At 38.7% G+C, this 19,206-nt stretch overlaps 1 protein-coding gene across 1 annotated transcript; it reads left to right on the forward strand.

The window, feature by feature from the left end:
- The first annotated feature begins 3,671 nt into the window (after nt 1-3,671).
- On the forward strand, nt 3,672-18,785 carry TMA16 (translation machinery associated 16 homolog). The gene is made up of 7 exons (XM_054176057.1): nt 3,672-3,711; nt 4,415-4,547; nt 9,029-9,066; nt 9,845-9,929; nt 11,024-11,172; nt 16,752-16,794; nt 18,430-18,785. The coding sequence occupies exons 1-7, from the start codon at nt 3,672-3,674 to the stop codon at nt 18,563-18,565; spliced, it is 624 nt and encodes a 207-aa protein (XP_054032032.1). The 3' UTR covers nt 18,566-18,785.
- Nucleotides 18,786-19,206: the final 421 nt, after the last annotated feature.

Below are 19,206 nucleotides of genomic sequence, written 5' to 3' on the forward strand. Positions count from 1 at the left end.
TAAGACAGTTACACACCTCCCTCTGCTTCCCACTCAGCAGATCTCTGAAATGAAACTAGACAGAGAGCAGAGTAAATTTTTTTCTGTGGTATTCTGCCAGGAATAGCATAGCTATTAACATTTCCAGGCACGCATGCTCTGAAGTCTCCAAGCTAAGGACATTAATCAGTGCAAGGCTGCAATGGCTGTGAGCAGAGCCGCCAGACTAATAGGAAAGCAGTGTTCACACTTGTGTTTGTGCTTGGGAGTCAGAAGGAAGGAAAGATTGCAGTCAGAATATGCTCATGATGAAAGTTTGGAAAATGTTTATCTAAAAGCAAAGGCTTAAGTTTCTTCAGCATTTTTATTTAGTGTCTTAGCAGCCAAACACATAGCAACATTTTTGCTCATCCAAATTAATAAAAGAATCTAAAAATTACTTTTTCATCTTTAGTTTGGATTCATAACTGGGACCCCACAGCTAAAATATTTTCATTGTCATTTTACTATATTGTCTGACTTCCTTCAGCATCCATCAGTTAAATATTAGATTTGAACAGCATTAAACCAGAGCTATTCCCTAGTTGGCTACTATGATTCCTGTGCTGTTTGACAGCATAAATCTAAATCTATTTACTTGGATGGGCTATTTAAAATTCAATGTTCAGTTTCCTGTCTATGACTGATACATCCTAAACTATTAGATTAAAATAAATTGCTACTGTCACTGCTTTCTGTAGCAGTTCTGTAAATCTATGAAACAGTTTTACTGCAAGTGCACAAATAGGTAGTGTTCCAATATAAGCTGAATGAAGACTTTGCTCTTTTGTTTTAGTAAAAAACACGGGGAGATACTGCTTAGAGACAATCTTTACAATGGATATATTTCTTTAAATATTTGGTCCCCATCTTGAACAAATAAGATTTTCATGTAGCATTATTAAAAGATATCAAAATACTGCCTTCCCAATGTTACACACGTGACAGAGAACTGATGATATATAATAAGAACTGGTAGCAGAACAATGTTAGCAGGAACCACACCCTGAAAGGTGTGCAGGGGACAGTCTCAAGCTGCGCCAGGGGAAGTTTAGGCTCAAGGTGAGGAGAAAGTTTTTACCACAGAGAGTTGTCAGCTGTTGGAATGGGCTGCCCAGGGAGGTGGTGGAGTCACCATCCCTGGAAGTGTTCAAGAGAGGATTGGACATGGCACTTAGTGCCATGGTTTAGTAGTCTTGAGGTCTTGGGTGACAGGTTGGACTTGATGATCTTTGAGGTCTTTTCCAACCTTATTGATTCTATGATTCTAAAGTTGACATGTTCCACCGAAAAAAACATGCCTGCTCCTGTGAGACACCTTCCCTATCATTGAGTTACTATTCCAATATTTTTTTCTGCCAAGAAGCTGGAAGAAATTGCAGTCTCAGTTTTTAAAACAAAATTACATCCTTTCTATTTTCTTTTACAGACGTGGATGAAAGAACTGTTTAAGCTAAAAGGATGATGCTGACACAAGAATGCACAATACATGTGGGCATAAATAGGTAAGGAGATACATTTGTGATGAACATTAGAACGTGTTTAAGCATGACAGAAATGGCATTCTGCAAAAGGTCTGTGGAGAAGGATGCTTAAAAAACTCCACTTCTAGTATTGGATTGGACTAATAGCACACCATGCCAAGAGACCAAATTGCAGATTTTAGCAATTGCTACAAAATAAGAAAATAAGTAATGAGAAAATGTCTTGTCTGATACCTCAGCATTTATATTTTTTAGGTTTCTAATAGTGGAACTCTTATACATTTTTGTATTACAAATGTGTTTGACTTTTTGTAGCTTGAAGAAGAGTATGTCTCCAACAGTGACACATTATCTGGCAATACTAAGAGCTGTAAACAGCATTTCCTGAGCTGTCATACTATCAGTCACCATTTAGCTGAAATCACTGATAAGTCTAAAAGTGAAAATATTTTAACATAATAGCAGTGACCTTAGCCCACTCAGAGTCTTTGACAAGTGCCACTGAGATGTGAGAGAAATTATGAATTATGTCTATGGAAAGTTATGCCATAATAAGAAACACTGGAATCTTGATACATTACTATACTGTAAAAAGGAATTTCATTCTGCACTTCTGCATTCACTCATCTTCTTAAGGAATGTCATAAAAAAAAAAGTAGCATGAAATTAATACCTCAGTATGAAGCATTACTATGTGGAAACGATGACACATGCAGGTGCCACTGAATTTCAAATTATGTTTTATAAAGAGATCTTTCATACTGGGCGGAAGTTTGGTAGATCACTACAGTAAATGAAAACATTTCATCAGTACAAATCTTCAGCCTAGAAAATAATTCTTCTTGCAGGTATAAGGAGGGTACGTACAGAAGCTGGGATGGATCATGTGTTAGGTTCTCCTCACCAGGGGTAGCTGGGGAAGATGCTGGCTGCCTGTTCCTACCTTCAACAAAATCTTCATCTGGTACTTCCACAGCATACCTGAGAGGTAAGGTATATGGGGAAGGGTAAAGTCTGTCAGCCTGCATGATGAAGTTGGGAAGAACAGACAAATCTTGGGGCACAGTGTCCTTTCTAAAAGCCTGATGAGTCCAAATTGAAGTAGGACTGATCTCCAGTGTTTCCCATTCAATATTACAAAAATTAATTTAAACACTTGACAGAAAAGAGTTATCAGTGCTTGAAATCCAAGATGCAATAAGGCCTAAAGATGGTGTGTCTGTTGAGTCTGTGATGCTTGGAGCTGATGTTGTCAGCTGGCACAGTCTCAAGCTGTGCCAGGGGAAGTTTAGGCTCGAGGTGAGGTGAAAGTTCTTCACAGAATTTAATTGGCCAGTGGAATGGGCTGCCCAGGGAGGCGGTGGAGTCACTGTTCCTGGTGGTGTTCAAAAAAAAGACTGGATGTGGCACTTGGAGACTTGGTTTAGTTGTCAGGTGGTGTTAGGTGATAGGTTGGACTTGACGATCTCTGAAGTCTTTTTCAACCTGTTCGATTCTGTGATATTCTGTGATAATTTTTAATAGGTCCCTCGTCTGGGTGGTGACTTCTTAACGCAAGCCTGCTTTAAGAGGTCATTGGAGCGACTCTCCATCCCGGCCTAATCCGCACTTATGCGTTATTGCGAAGCTCGGCTTGCCACATTCAGAGGAAGCAACGCCGGGTACACGTCAGCGAGGCAGGCGGTGCTTGGCACCGCCCCGCCGCGGAACGCCGCCGTGCCACTAGCGCCACCCGGTCGGACCGCTCCGACTGGTGCACCACGGCGGGGGAAAGACGGTCGGTCGGCCGGCATGGTGCGTGCGATGGGGTAGAGATGAGGGTTGGCATGGGGTTAGGGTTTCGGCTGTTGTCGTCTCTGCTTTTGGGGGCCGCAAAAGCCGTCTCCCGCGGCACTCGCGGCCCTTTCCTTTTCGCTGGGAGCGGCCCCACCGATCCCACCCTGGAAAGGCCTGGGGAGCCCTTGGCGGCTGCCCTGAACGCGGGAGGCGGCCGCGTGGGCCTTTACTGGTATCAAACTGAGCTTGCGTTTAAAAGCTGAGCCCTCCCGTCGCTGTCCCCGGGGTAAGCCCCGAGTGATCCTGCCTGTTGCATGGACGCATTTCGCCCCGGAGTGATCTGCGTAGTTTTAGGCCACCCCGGCAAGGTACCAGTGGGCACGGGCCACGAGGATGCTTCTGTGCCTGTACCGCCAGCGAGCACCTCGGGGGGGTTAGAAGGAAACGTGTGAAACTAATGCAAGGAACCCCTTGAGATTTCTTTAGGTGTTCAGGATAATTTGTATTTGACTATCTTTTACTTCTCTCGCGGTTCTAAACGCTGATGCTCGTATAGGTATTGCCATGTAGTATATTCTCCATTCACTGATTTCTGTTAGCTGCATGATATTAGCATATTTAGCCTCTTTGCTTTTGGGTGCACACCAAGAAGTAAACAAGTGTTAAAGTGTTTTTTAAATTTGTGAGTAGTTTTCCAGATCTGCTGGGTTAAGAAGGAAAACCTCCCTTTTGTGAGGGCCTTTCATGATCTGTGGGGAAAGACAAGAAAATCCTTTCTGTTATGTCACACAAATTACTATGGCCTTTGTCAGAAACCCAGCTGGAACAACTAGACAGAAGGTTGAATGGGGATATTTACTACAAAGATACAGAGAGGTAGTCTTAGTCTCCTAGTTGTAGGTTCTACAAAATAGTTATTTTGAGAGTTATCACTATATAAGATTTTTTAAGTGTCTTTTCTGTATGCCATGTACCAGTTACTGAGGAGGGCAAGATCTAACTGATGGTACTGATAAGCAGTTGCTATAAGCTAAGGGCTTTCTTCAGTGTTGATACATGCTTTCTTTAGTTTTAACCATGGTAATACATGCTCCTATCTTCCCTTTAATGTTCTACTTAACTTTATTAATGTACAGCATCTTTGATTTCTTCTCAGCCTAAGTTACGCAAAACCCAGGCAGGGAAGCAAGAGAAAAAAACTATCCATCCGTACAGCAGAAAAGCTGCACAGCTTGCAAGGGAAGCACACAAGCAGGAAAAGAAAGAAAAGTAAGTTGACTGTGCAAAATTGGTGTAGAAACCAAAAGATAGCATTGCAGTAGATATTTCTTGTTTGTGGGGAACATGAGAACTTTTTCATTGTGAGGGTGACAGAACACTGGAACGGGCTGCCCAGAGTGGTTGTGGAGTCTCCTCTGGGCATTTAAAACCTGCCTGGATGTGTTCCTGTGTGACCTACTCAAGGTGATCCTTCTCTGGTAAGAGGGTTGGACTAGATGATCTTTTGAGATTGCTTCCAACCTCTGACATTCTGTGATTCTGTGAAGAGAATATTGATGAAATGAGCTGACAGGTTTACATTCATGAAATCAACTTCTGAATAAAACTGCATAGTTAACTCCTCATTGGTGATCTCTTGCTGTTTTGGGGCAGGTTTGGTTTTCTGCCAAATAGCTGGAGAAGACTGGACTTCACTTCCATTCTGTATCAGCTTGCTAGTTGATACCTTTCTAAACAAACAATCTTAATGTATCTAAGTGAACTTAAGGCACTTTCTGTCAAAGTACACTATTATTTGAATGGACCACGTCAGTGGAGCCCAAATACGTGTCTGAAGGTGTTGAGTTGGGAGTTCCTTATGCACTTAAAATGTTCCTCAACGACTGTACAGTTTTGTGTTTGATGAGGCATGTGCAACCTTATCCACAGCAAAGTTGCTCTAACTAGAAAGGGGATTTTTTGCTAGCATAAATGTATCATGTAGCCTCAAGCAGAGCTGCTGAGGAATTTACAAAATAGCATGTTGAGTATTGGGAAGTTTCCCAATGTGCAGGAAGTTTTCCCTGCTGCTTCTCTGAGCTCTCTTGAGTACAAACTGTAAGTAAGTTTTTTTCATAGCTTATTTTCCTAGTGCTAAATAAACTGTTTAATCCCTCAACTCTCTCATCTTGCCTCATAACTGCTGCTCAGAGTGCTTGATCATAAAAGATAATTGTGTTGTACCTGATTCTTAATGCTTACATCTATGAATTCTTGATGCAGCTGTTAAGTGAGCCGACGAGGGGTCAGACCCTGGTTGACCTGCTGTTCTCAAATAGAGAAGGGCTGGTGGGAGATGTGATAGTAGGAGCTTGCCTAGGGTGCAGCGACCATGAGATAGTGGAGTTTTCAATATGCAGGGAAATAAGGAGGAGCAACAACAGAACCCTTACTTTGGAATTCCGGAGGGCAAACTTCATCTTATTTAAGCAACTAACTTGGAGAGTACCCTGCATAGCAGCCCTTAAGAACAAAGGGGTCCAGGACGGTTGGACCTATTTCAAACAGGAACTCTTGAAGGCACTGGAGCAGGCTGTGCCCATGAGCCGAAAGATGAGCCAATGAGGAGGGTGACCGGCCAAATGCTTGTGCTAACACATTAATTGCATATTCAAGTATCTTTTGCCCAAACAAATAAAAAGGGAAGAAAGTACCCATGAGAAATTTCAATAGTTAATGTAGCACTGGCAAAAAGGAGGGAGAAACTCTGCTTTTAAGTTGCAGAAGTCTTTTACAGCTTCTGTTGTTCAGATACTCTTCAATCTAAGTGTTGTCAATGAAGTAAGGTAATGATGAGCTTATTGTCCAGATAGCCCAGCTGCACTGCAAAAGACCAGTCTCAACCATAGTAAGAGAAGACAGACCAGCTGGTTTTAGAAAATCAGCTACAATCTTTATCCATTTGTTTCACACCTTTTTCTTGTCTGCAGCCCTCTTCTCAGCTCTCTTCGAGGTCTAATGAGCAGCAACAATTTTCAGTGTATTACTACTTATTTATATTCTCTTAATCTACATGTGAATCCTTATTCCTATATGCAGCTTGTCTGCTCTCCTACATAATTACAAAGATTCATTTATAATTTTTTGAGACGGCAATAGCTGATTCACTGGCACCAGTAGAATGCTATTTTTTCTGCAATGCAGGAAACCAAACTGTAATGGGATATTCCTGGAACTTCTTTTAGTAGTGGTGTACAAACAGCAATCATGTTGTGTTTGCAACTGATGCAATCTCTGTCTGGTTTTGATACCTGAAGCTGATCTAGCACTGGATTATTTTTTCCCCTGTCATTTTCCTTCCTGAATAAAAATACATGCTTTCTGTTGTGCATACACAGTAATTTTTTTTTAGGAGTCTGTGTATTTTTGTTACAAATACAGCAGTCACACTCTGAGAGACAAGGCCTAAGAAGTTTTTACAGCATTTCTTGATCTGACACTCCCTTAGGAGTAAGCAGTAACCTTAATGTAGCTCCTTGTGGAGCATCTCGTTTGTTTCTCCTTACATTTTTTGTTGTCTAACTTCTTAATCTTCTGTCAACCGCTGTACTTCTGTTTGTGCTCTTTGCAGTGAGCACAAAGGTGATCTTGGGAGGCAGATTAATAGGAAAATTACTAAGCAGCAGCCACCTGCTGCAGGGTTGTGTCCCTGTCCTCACCCTCTCCCTTGAGCAAAAGATGTTACTCATTGCATGGTAGAGTAACTCTCTTTGATTTGCCTCATTTGGTTAGCCTCCCTGCTAATACTTTTGTCTTCTAGTAGTCATTGAGGTGAGGCTTTTATGAAAGGCACTGTAAGGCAACATCTGATCCTCCCATTCATTGTTTCTTGTCCTGAAATAAGCAGTGTACACCTGGAGACTGGAGGATGTTCTTCCAGAAGAAAATCGTAGTTTTATACTTCATTTTCATGATACCTCTTGATCTAGTGATCTTTGCAGGTGCAAATGGTAATTTGTAGTGTTTTAAAGCATAGATACATGATGTGATTTATGATTCTGATCAGGCAGCTTTTCTAGGTGGTATTGTGTTTCTCTTCATGGCAACACTTTGCAGGCATGCTTGGCCGGCTATGTTGCCGTGTAGCATCCACAACAGGGACTGCTGGTGTGGAGTTCCACTGTGTGGAACAGGTGGTGTTTTCTTGGCTATCATTGTTTAAAACCCTGCTGTAAGCCTTCTTTAGGCTACCTACTGCAGTTTTTATTGAAGACATTTCTTACAGCTGAGTTTTAAAACTGACTTTTTTATTTTTATTTGTTCCCTTTTCATATCATCTCACCAAGGTTTATTGTTTAACCCACAGGAATGAGAGTAGCTTTTGTTTTAACATTAAAATCTTTTAAATAAGCAACCAGCCTGGATATTTTTTTTTTTTTTTGGCCAGGTATGAAAAAACCTGAAACCCCATGCTTGACCACTGTAAACTTTTGCATTAGCAATGCTTCTCCCAGTTGATCAGGTATCTGTAGAAGTAAAAAGGCTTTTCTTGAATGCATTAGTGAGATTCTTAGCAGCTCACACATGCTGTGTGATTTCTTTTATGTGGGTTTTAGACAATCTTCAGAGGATGAATTACTTCCTGAAAAGCTAATCTTTATTAATGTAGGTTTGTAGCTGTGTAACACAAGTATGTTGGTCTCTGGAAAGTAGGGCTTTCTCTTTTGATCTGATTTTTTGTGACAGTTGATGGAGTTTTGTGTTCTGAGTTACTTCAGTTGACTTTGAAGTATAATGAAAGTAATGAAGGAGCACATTAGCTTTGCACTGTGTTGAATTTTATTATCTGTACTTTTTTCAATTCAATTCTTTACATTTTTCTTTATTCCTTCTCAATTTTCTTGATAATTAAAGAGAGTAAATTTTATCAGAGTTCTTTGCATATGTGCACTGAACATCAATGGCTAAGATTTTTTTTTTCTAGTAACACATTTCATACTCACCCCAAAAAGGTATTCTTTCCCTTTTTGGAAATAAAGTGATAGTCACTGTCATTCGCTGCTGCAGACTGAATCTGAGGGCTTCAGGACAAAAAAATATGAGGCATTGTATTACCTGTTAGAAAGCTTGTGTTCTTTGATCCCTTCTCAGTAGGATGGGAATTAATCCCAACTTAATTGTGGAATACAGAAGGCTTCAAGTATCTTGCCAGAGATTGAGGTAGAGTTTAAAAGCTTTGAGATGGATTTTTTCCCCCCCATCTTTTTATTGTATGAAGTAGTTCTAGTTTCTGAACACATTCATTTGCATTGTTCAGAATGCACAAACTTTAATTATTACAAGTTATTAGATACTAGAATAGTATTTTTCACATGGAATGATTTATTTGCAAGGATGCACTGTGGTGAGATCTTTCGTTCTTGATCTCCAAACCCATTAAACATATCAGCAGAATATTATAAATACTTCAACTTCTGCAGCATTCCTTTTGCTGTCTTCTAAGAAAAGTGTTGAATCCTAATTTCTTCAGGGAAACTGCTCAAATTATAAACTGGACAAATTTCAGATAGTAGTTTTAACAAAAAGTAGAATTTTGAGATGAAACAGAATAAGTTTTACATTGGTCTTAATTTGGTAAATATTTGTGTTTGAAATTTTACCTCAGCTTTCAGTGAGATGCCAAAAAATTGACTTTTGGAGAAAGAAAAATGAAGATAATTTTTGTTATGATGCCCTTTCCTGGCTAACATAGATGTTTTTTTCTCTGCTAGGTTGAAGACTGACAAAGCTTTGCGTTTGAGTATCATTGGTGAGCAGAAACTTCTGTTACTGACTACAATATTCATCATTTTAGCATAGACTTTAGTTTATACCAACTGTATTGTCTCTCCAGTTAGAGTTTCTTTCTGTATAATCTGACTCTGTAGTGTTGAAATTGATGGTGTTGAAGTGCTGAAATAGATGACATGTTCGCTCAAATAGTATATAGAGGATTGAAGTTGAGGCTGAGGTAGCCTAATCTTTAATCAATGTATGTGGCAACAGGGGGATATAGACCAAACATCTGGTTTGTAAGGCTGTAGGTGCATTTATTGTACCTGTTTCCATTCTGTTTTTAATTGCTTGTGAAAGAGGATGGTAGGGGTTAACAGACACGTTGTGTGAGCAGGTGAATATGAAACTTTGAGACACAACCTGGAATATTTTTTCTCTTTCACACAACTGACACAGAACTTTTTCAATGTAATCTATGTGAAAATTATGATAGTTAGAACTCTTGCTCAGTTGTGGGTTTTTTTCCCCACGGGGTCCTCCTAATTTTCCATGTTTAAGCAGTTGATACAGTGAATTTTTAAGCACTGATTTCCAGTAAAGCAAAGTGCAATGTCTGTTTCTCTGTAAGGAAGGTATAAAATACATCTGAAATGATGTGAGAATGTTTCTGTTACACCTGCCTTCATATCTTGTATGCACAGTATCAGTGAGTCTATGATGCTGTTAAAAATCTTGAGAAATGGGGGTTTCTTTCAAAGACTTTGGGTGCTACAGTGACGACATAATCATTAATGTTCTGTTTGTTCTTGTAGGAGAAAAATTGCAATGGTTTCAAAGTCACCTTGACCCCAATAAATTAGAGTACACGAAGAAGGAGGCTGGTGAACTAATTGAAAAGTAAGACTGGTGTTAAAAACAGGATTAAAAAGTTTGATTTGCCTTTTAAAATAATGTTCTTAAATAAGATCTGTAAATGATGATCACATAAAGGAGGACTTTCTACATACATTTACATTTATTGATATAAAATACTTGATTTGCTTGCAACTGAGGTTAATAATATATTGAAATATGTTTATATTCACACTGCAATTACTAATGTAAGTCATGTGTTTGGTTTTTTTATTATTTAAGTATATCTCTTTATAATGCATGGAGGTTTGAATTATTTGGATAACATCAATTGCATGGATTTGCTAGTTGGGTTGTTCAGTGACACTTAAATGTACAGGGTTTTTTTCTGCTTACTCCATTATTCTTTAATTGTCTTTGAGAAGATGAAACAGTACTCAGGAGGGTCAATTTTTAGGGCAGGAAATGTCAACATTGAATCTGCTAAGATGAAATGCAGTTATTTCTGTGATACTGGATATATGTACCTATGACTCTCACCAATTTTACACCTGCTAGCTAAATAATACATATGTGTTGTTTCACAAGTATGGTATATCAGTTTCTTTTCAGGAGCTCTGACACACTTCCTATACTGTTTGTGAAACATGCGAACTGTAAATCAATGCCAGTGGTACCGCGAAGGCAATAAAAGCTTACTTTTTAGGTTTGGGTTGGATGTTAGATGATAGTGAACACATGCCAAAAAACTTTGCTTTAAAATTGAGGTGACAAAATACTTAGATTTAACACTGGTTTTCCAGAGCAGGTGAGTTATAATAATGTAGGAGCTCCGTTTTATGCAAGCATTGTCATTGTTTGGGTTTTTGTTTTGGTTTTGTTTGTTTGCTTGTTTTTATTTTGCTGTTCAAAAAAGTAAATAAATCCCCCTTAATGCTTCTGGAAGCTGCAGACAATTCAAGTAAAGTTTCTACATGGAGTTTCTACTTTGAAGATGAAAGCGGTATTTCAAATCTAAGCAATGTATCTGACTAATTTAGAAAATAAATACAAATAGTAAAATAACTTCCTAGATTATCAAAGTAATTAGCAGAAGTTTTGCATGACTGCATCTGACAAATGCATTGTATTTCTTTCAGTTATATGTGTCGATTCAATGCTGAGTTAGAGCAGATTGAATTACAAAACAGTATTAAAGGTAGACAAGGAAGACAGCATGGCTCACGAGAAACTGTCATCAAGCAGACCATAGAACGTGAGCGACAACTCTATGAAGGCTATGGAATGGGTATGTAAAAGCATTAGAAATAATACTGTGGTCACACCTTCTCATCCTGCTCACAAGGCCAAGTGAAATTTCTAGGCATTATCTTTATTTTTCGAACGAGTCAAGTAACTGTCAGGTGTTTGTGCCTTGCAGAGGATTTTGGGAGGAGGGGCAAGGTGGAAAAGAAAGAAAAAATATGGTGGAAATTTGACTCTCGTTTCTTCCTTATTATTTTGCCTTTGTGCGTCTTTGCTAGTACTGCCTCTCTAGTACAGGCATATGTAGCATACTTTTAAAATAAAGGGGAGATTTAATACACCTGTCTTAAAATGGAAATTATCTTTGGTTTGCTTGGACCTTTATACAAGGTATTTTTTGACAGTGCATTTCAGTGAGCCTGCATGTTTTAACTTGCCTTAGCAGGAGGACTTTAACCAGCATTACTTTCTCTATAAATTAATTATTGTTTTTCTTGTGGGCTTTGTTATCCAGTCTGGTGCCAATGAAGTCTTTATGTATAGCTATCTGTGGTGGACCAGTGGCATGTGAAGCTTCAAGTTTTGTATCATGAGAAAGTGGGCTTTAGGGCTCATGAAGAGAACTGAAGCCTCAGTTTGTGGGCCTAAAACATCATCAGAAAGAGATCTTTCATTCCACTAAGCTTGAGATATGCTTCATGTGGGAGAGTGCAGGAGAAATTTTAGTCCCGATGTATTGTCAATATTTAAAGTTTTCTTACTGAAATGTAGGTATTCAGGAAGAAATCCCGAATCCTGTTGTGACATAACCTGCTTTACAGGCATAAATCACAGAATCAGCTAGGTTTGAAGAGACCTCCAAGATCAAGTCCAACTGGTCACCCAACCGTAACTAATCAACTAGACCATGGCATTAAGTGCCTCATCCAGTCTTTTCTTAAGCACTTCCAGGGATGTTGACCCCACCACCTCCCTGGGCAGCCCATTCCAATGGGCAGTCACTCTTTCTGTGAAGAACTTCTTTCTAAGATCAAGCGTAAACTTCCCCCTACACAGCCTGAGACTGTGTCCTCTTGTTCTGTTAACTAAATAAGCCCCACATAGAAAAACACATTTTTATCTCTTGCTCTTCTTAGGCAGAGGAGTTATGCACCTTTCTATGCCTTACCAAACATAGTGGTGGAGAGTGTTCTGTGTGTGTGAAGTCCCTAACATTAAAACCCCACAAAAATCCCATAAGATTTAAAAATCTTGCAGATAAAAGCCTAGTTGAAAGTACTTTGAGTTTTTAAATATTCACTTTGGCCATTATCACAAGTTTAAGTCAAGTCATAATGCCATATATTCTTGTTGGGGCTTTTGTTACCATTTATCTTCCTTTGGGGTAAGCTGTCTATACCAGCAGACTGTCTAATGAAGTCTTTTGAAGAGCAGTCACAATCCTAAGTGTCGAAGCTGAAAATTTCCTCTCAAGGTGCACAGTCCTCTCTAAGAAGAAACACTTAAAACTTTTTTGGAACAAATTTTCTGGTTTTGGAGCTTGCACAGATAGCTAGGCTGAAGGGAAGCAGCAGTAATCTGGTGAAATAACAGAAAAAGACATAGGGATAATAGAAGTGCAAGCAGCAAAGAGTTGTTTTGAAGAGAGTCAAATACAAAATAGTGAAATTTATGTATTTTGCTTTAATAAGCATTTTGGATTTGAGTGATAAGCTTGGCTTTAATGCTTAAGTATTATTCAGGTGCAATCAGCTTCAGTGAAAGTGTGTCACAGAAGACTTGAAAAATCCATGTTCTTCTGTGCTTAGGATACAAAGTGCAGCATGGTTTGGATGATGTGACATATTCCTCTTTCCCCTGATTTATATTATACCAAAAAAGGAAAATATATGGCTCTAAATTTTCCAAGTATTGGTTTTTTCACAGCCTGCAGTGGCAGAGGAATTTGGGAACATCTGTATGACTTCATCTGTAATCTTTTATTTCTTTCAAGGGAGGGAAAAATCATAATAAAATAGATACTATGGACGTCATCAGATAGCTCAGTTGTAGAAAATCTACTTTATGGTTTTGCTTTTAAAGTTTACTTCCTTTTTTTCCTTACTGAACTGTGGAAAGCTGACAGAAAAAAGCAATAGAAAAGACAAAGATGTCACAGGTACAAGCAAAATTTGAGGTTATTATAGTATTAGTAAGCAAAGCATTCAGAGTGCATGGTGCTACTTCACACATTAAATACACTCTGAAATCAGTCATTATTTGTTACCACAGCTGCTGCAGGTTTTGCTCTCTGTCTAGGATGGTATTCATTCAGAGAAAATAGTTGCTGCTAACTACTGTAATTAGAGATTAGGGATAAATGGAAATCAGCTGGAGACTTTGCTTTTATGCTTTTGCTCATTATTTTCCCTGGAAACTGTAGGGAGTGGAGCTTTTATAACTGACTTAATATTTTATTGGAGTTTTTTATGGTTTGTTGTTTGTTTTTTTTCCCTTTGTTCTTAAACTCAGTTATCTCGTCCATGCATGTGCATTTGCTGTAAAGAAACTACATGAAACATAATCTTTACATTTAGGAAAGTCTCCTGAAATATCAGATATATGTGAATGAAAAATTAGTTCTTTTTTACTTGGCTGTTTACAGAACTGGTAGATACCTGAAGGCATAGTAAATTTTAATCTTTAAAAAAGCCCCAAACTACCTATAGAGGGAGCATTCAGTCTGTGAGGCTGTTGACTGTTGTTATCAGCTTCTTGTCACTTTCTTGCTTCTTGTCACTTTCTCACTTCTTGAATGTATCTACATTAGTTTTACTGCAGTTTTCTTCCTGGCATTGTAATTGGGGGGGTGGGTTGTTTTGTGGGTTTGTTTGGTTTTGTTAGTTTTTTTTTTAATCTAGCCTTACATATTTATGACAAAGCTTTTGAAAGGGTATCCTAGGTATTTACAGGATATGCCCTTGGAACTTGGAGTTAGCAAGCTTTCAGCTGAAAAGCATCACATTTATTTCATTTGAACATCATACGTTTTTTGTAATTTCCTTTGAATTGCCTGGCATGTTCTCTCAGAAGCATAATGTTAATCTTGGGGAGAAACAGCCTTCAAAGCTAAATGCACGGGGTTTTTTTAATTCTTGAAACTTCAGGTTATAAGGAAATTGATTTAAATCAAAGTTCTGCTATTTACCTGTATCTACTAGTGTGATTGTAGTACTATTTGATAGCTGTTATCTTCTGTAATGATCGTTATTGTATAACTGAATGGTTTGTTGTTTAAAGAGCATCTAGAGTTTCTAACATCCTTTCTCCTTTGTTAACTTCAGGCTGCAGTATCATCCTTTGACCTCACTTAAGGGTTTCTCTGTATTGTTCAAATGGATGTGACATATATGGAACCTGTTCCAGAGCACTGACAGAACAGTGACATTTCAGTCACTGTGAGATTTAGATAAATATCTTGTGCAAATATTTGCTTTGGGAGAGAGAACTGGTTACTGCTATGAAGAATGATAATAATTTTTTATGAGCAGCGGAGTTCAGGAGGGAATTAAAACATCTCAGCAGGCTGTCACAGAAACAGGATTAGTTAGACCTACAGCTGACAAAAGCTTTTTACTACTGATACCCACAAAAACTTTGAAGTAATTTGGTCCAGTGCTTCTCCATCCCAACAACTGAAAAGGCACTGGCTTAACAGTGTTTTACTCAAGTTCTGTGCTATAAATTATACTTAGCCACTTTGCCTTTCTTTCTTTTTTTGTTATGAAATGGCATCTCTAATCCTGCATTCATAGCATGGTCTGATTTATTAGTGTCAGACTTGGGAAAATTGATAGATGAACAAAGGCAGAACTCTGTGTTCAGAGTTCACTCAAAGACAGTATAAGAAGTTGCTGAAATGTCATTTTTAAGAGCTAAAATAATAAAGTGTATATAATCTTACAGAGGTAGCAAACATCTTCCTCGTTGAGCAATCTGCTGGCTGTGAAATCTGTACAGTTTATAGAATGCAGTGGGTTGGAAGGGATTTTTAAAGGTCATGTAGTCTACCCCCATCTGCAGTAAGCAAGGACATTCCCAATTAGATCAGCTTGCTCAGAGCCCTATAAGACCTGGTCTTGAACAACTCCAGGGATAGGGCCTGTACCATGTCCCTGGGCAACCTGTTCAATGTTCCATCATCCTCACTGAAAAGAACTGCTTTGTAATGTCCACTTGAAATCTACTCTCCTCTGTTTAAACCACTGTCCCTTGTCCTGTTGCTGTATGCCTCTGTAAATAGTCCCTCCCTAGCTTTCTCGTAGGCCTCCTTCAGTTACTGGAAGTCTGCCCTAAGATATTCCTGGAGTCTTCTCCAGGCTTAACAACCCCAACTCTCTCAGTCTGTCTTTATAGGAGACCTCTGATCTGAATGAGCTGAGGCCCCAAAGATGGACACAGTGAGGTCTCACCAGTGCAGAGTAGAGGGATAGAATCACCTCACTTGACATACTGTCCACATTCATTTTGGTGCAGCCAAGGTTATGATTGGTCTTCTGGGCTGCAAATGCCCACTGTTGGGCTAACATCCAGCTTTTCACCCACCAGTAACCCCAAGTCCTTTTCCACAGGGCTGCTCTTAATTTCATCATCCTGTGTTAATAACAAGGGTTGTCCTGACCCAAGTGCAGGACCTTGTTCATAGACAGTAAGGAAGTATTTTATACTGTGCAAAAATGTCAAGGCTGCTAAGGCATAAATCTCTATAAATTAGTGAGGATGTATTTAACTGTTTGTTATATTTTCTTATTTAAATAATCAGTTGCTCTTTAAAGTCTGATGATGATCTGTCTTATGGACAGCTTAGTTCTCAATTAATTTGGACTGAGGCATGTATATTTAGGTCAGCTTTGCAACTAAGCTTTCTTATTTTACTTTTTATCTGGTGTGCATATTTATACTAAGGGGGGCAGTGGTTTCAAACTAGAGAAGAATAGATTTAGATTGGATGTTAGGAACAAGTTCTTTACCGTGAGGCTAGTGGAACACTGGAACAGGTTGCCCAGGGAGGTGGCTGAGGCCCCATCCCTGGAGATGTTCAAGGTGAGGCTCAACAAGGCTCTGGGCAAACTGATCTAGTTGAGGAAGCCCCTGCTTACTGCAGAGGGGGTTGGACTAGGGAACATTTGGAGGTCCTTTACAACCCAAAGCATTCTACGATACTAAGTTCTGCAGAGCAGAACTGTCTTTTTATTACAAGGGTGAGTGAATGTCACCCATAGTTGAGGATGTTAATGACTTTAATGCTTTCTTCACTTAAGTACTTAAGATTTTGCTGTTTCTCAGATGTGTCAGTTAAGTGAAGCATCCTCTTTTTATTACTTGTCAGGAGTTGGTTTTCGGTAACAGGTGCATTTGAATTACGAATTTGAGTTTGTAGGTATAAGTTTACTTCCTTTTCTTTAGCAGTGAGAAGTCTTCCTGTTTATATATTGTTCTAGAAACTTTCTAATATGAAACCTCATTTTCTTGGTCTTTTAATCTCTGAAATCATATGCTCAGCCCTTTAGTGCACATTTCTTTCTTCAAAATGAGACTCACTTGAATAACATATCTAATAGAATTTCATTTCATTCCCATTAGAAATCCCAGATATTATGAACAGAAAACATCTTAAATTTTTCAGGTAAGTTATTTTATTGTCACTTCTGATCTGTTCATGCAAAACAGTGGTTTTGAATTTGATGTGTCTTTTCTCTTAAAAAAATTGTCACTTGAAAAAGTAGACTAGGTATGGTGTTGGCTGTTTTGGTATTTCTTTGGTATTTCACTGATGTATACAAAAAGGACTAGCATTTGCTGTTATGTTTAAAGATCAAGATACAGATTTAATGATAAATGGAATTACACTGTGTGCTTACCTGAAATGATATTTCAGACAGTATTTATAGTCACATAATGTAGTGGCTGCTTAAGTTATATGGTCAGAGCTTACCATGAAGTAACTAAAACAGCACTACTAAGTTCTTAGTCATCTTTTCTGAGCTCTAACTCCAGGTGCAGTACAGGAGTCTTCATGTAGATATACCAGTTGAAAGTCTTAAGCAAATTGTTGATGACTTACATCCAGTGAAAAGATCGAGGAACTGCGAAACCTGCTGCTAGCTTATCTGGGCCAGCAAGCCAATATGCTGTGGTAATATATGAAATGAACACTTTTACTGACACCTTTATCAAATGAGATAGTTTAAAAGGAAAAGGCTTACGTTGCAAGCAGCAGTGTAACAACCAGCTTCTAGGAGCAGTATGTAGGCAGAAGTCATGCTTATAGGACATTGAAATAAACCATTGGTCATGGAATCATTAAGGCTGGAAACGACCATAAGACCCCTGAGTCATCACTTGGTGACTCCATCTCCCTAGGCAGCCTGTTCTTATGCCTCACCACTCTATCAGTAAAGAAATTTTTCCTAATATCCAATCTAAACCTCCCCTGGCACAACTTCAGCCCTTTTCCTCTTGTCCTGTTTTAAAGAAGAGAAAAACCTCTTTGTGCTGTGTTTATAAATACACAATTGACTTGTACTGGCACATCTAATAGAAATTGTTGTTTTATTACCTTAAACACAGCAAAAACATGACTGTCTTAGAGTTGACAAATACTGTCTTTGCCCTTGAGAAAAATTATCTATGAAGTGCACTTACTGTAATTAAGAAAACATTCTATTAATTAAGTGCTGGATTTAACAGATGATATTTATTAGAACCCTTCCTCCTTCATAAAGCCTCTTGAAATAATGTGCATTAATGTATATTAATATTTTGTGTCCCCTTCAAGTCAGTCATATGTGATGTTAACAGTTACCATAAATCATAATGAAGGACTTCTATGTGCATGTGATACTAGCTCTGCAAATAGAACATCCAGACAAAGAACTCTACCAAATTGCTTTTCCATTGCTTACAAGACTGGGAGTTTATTGTGTCAAACCTAAAAGCAGGTGGTCTAACCTAACTGAGGATACATACAGATATTTGTGGGCATAAAGTGAATTTTTGTTTGTTTGTTTGTTTCGGTGGTTTCTCACACTGTCAGAGCTGAAAGTCCTCAATTCTTTGCAGAAAATTACAGCTGCTTTAGTGTACAAGATCAGGTGAAAATGTTGGTGCTTATTCATACCTGCAGTGGAACTGACAGTACAGTTTAGAACAGCTGCCTCACTTGAGTTAGCATCTTCTGAGAAAAGGTGAATTAACTCTGCTGTTCCCACTCCCTGCTTCTGTTGGTAATAGTTTTTTATTACTTTGTTTTTCCTTTAAGAGAATGGGATGGTGATCTGAGGAAACTGCCAAACATCAAAATGAAAAAGCTCTCAGCTATGGATGCTGCTTGTGCCCTTGAGGTGGCAGATCTAGAAGCTGAAGAAGAATTGAATAAAGTAGAAGAGGTGGCTTAATAAGCACCAGTCCACTCAAGAACTGAAATAGCTGAAGGGAACTGTAGGAGACCTATTTTAATTATCACTGGAAACAAGAACAAATTCTGACTATATTTGCAAAGGCTTTGCTTGTTGCATTTTTTATGAGCTCACTGTGTACCTGTCATAAAGAGTAAACAGTACATTCTTGGGTAAAGGTGTATATTACTGGATTAAAAAAAATACTATAATAAATACTTTAAATATTAATGGAGTGTTTTTATTACTGTACCTTCTTCTCAGGATGCAGACCCCTGAGCTGATAAATCGACTGTAGTTTATGTTTCAAAATCTTGACTAGTTGAGTACCTCTTCCCTGGTCAGAGAGCAGTCAGGATTCAGACACCTGCTAGGTGTTAGGAAACACTTACCTTTTCCTGGTAATGGGAAGAATGTGCAACACTTAGATCATAAATGTTTACCCCTGATAAACAGTGGGGACAGCTAGTGGCAGCGTTTATTGATTTCCTGTGGTGGTGGCCAGGATGTCTGTGACAGTGCAGAGTTTGTGGAGAGCAGCAATAGGCCTTACCTCACAAAATCCTGTGCTGTGTAGCACAGACCAACTTGGGTGTAAGAAATGCTCTACCATTTAGTAGAAAAGTATATGCAGAAGATGA

The sequence above is a fragment of the Dryobates pubescens genome, chromosome 1 (genome assembly GCF_014839835.1).
Source record: "Dryobates pubescens isolate bDryPub1 chromosome 1, bDryPub1.pri, whole genome shotgun sequence".
Taxonomy (NCBI): Eukaryota; Metazoa; Chordata; class Aves; order Piciformes; family Picidae; genus Dryobates; species Dryobates pubescens.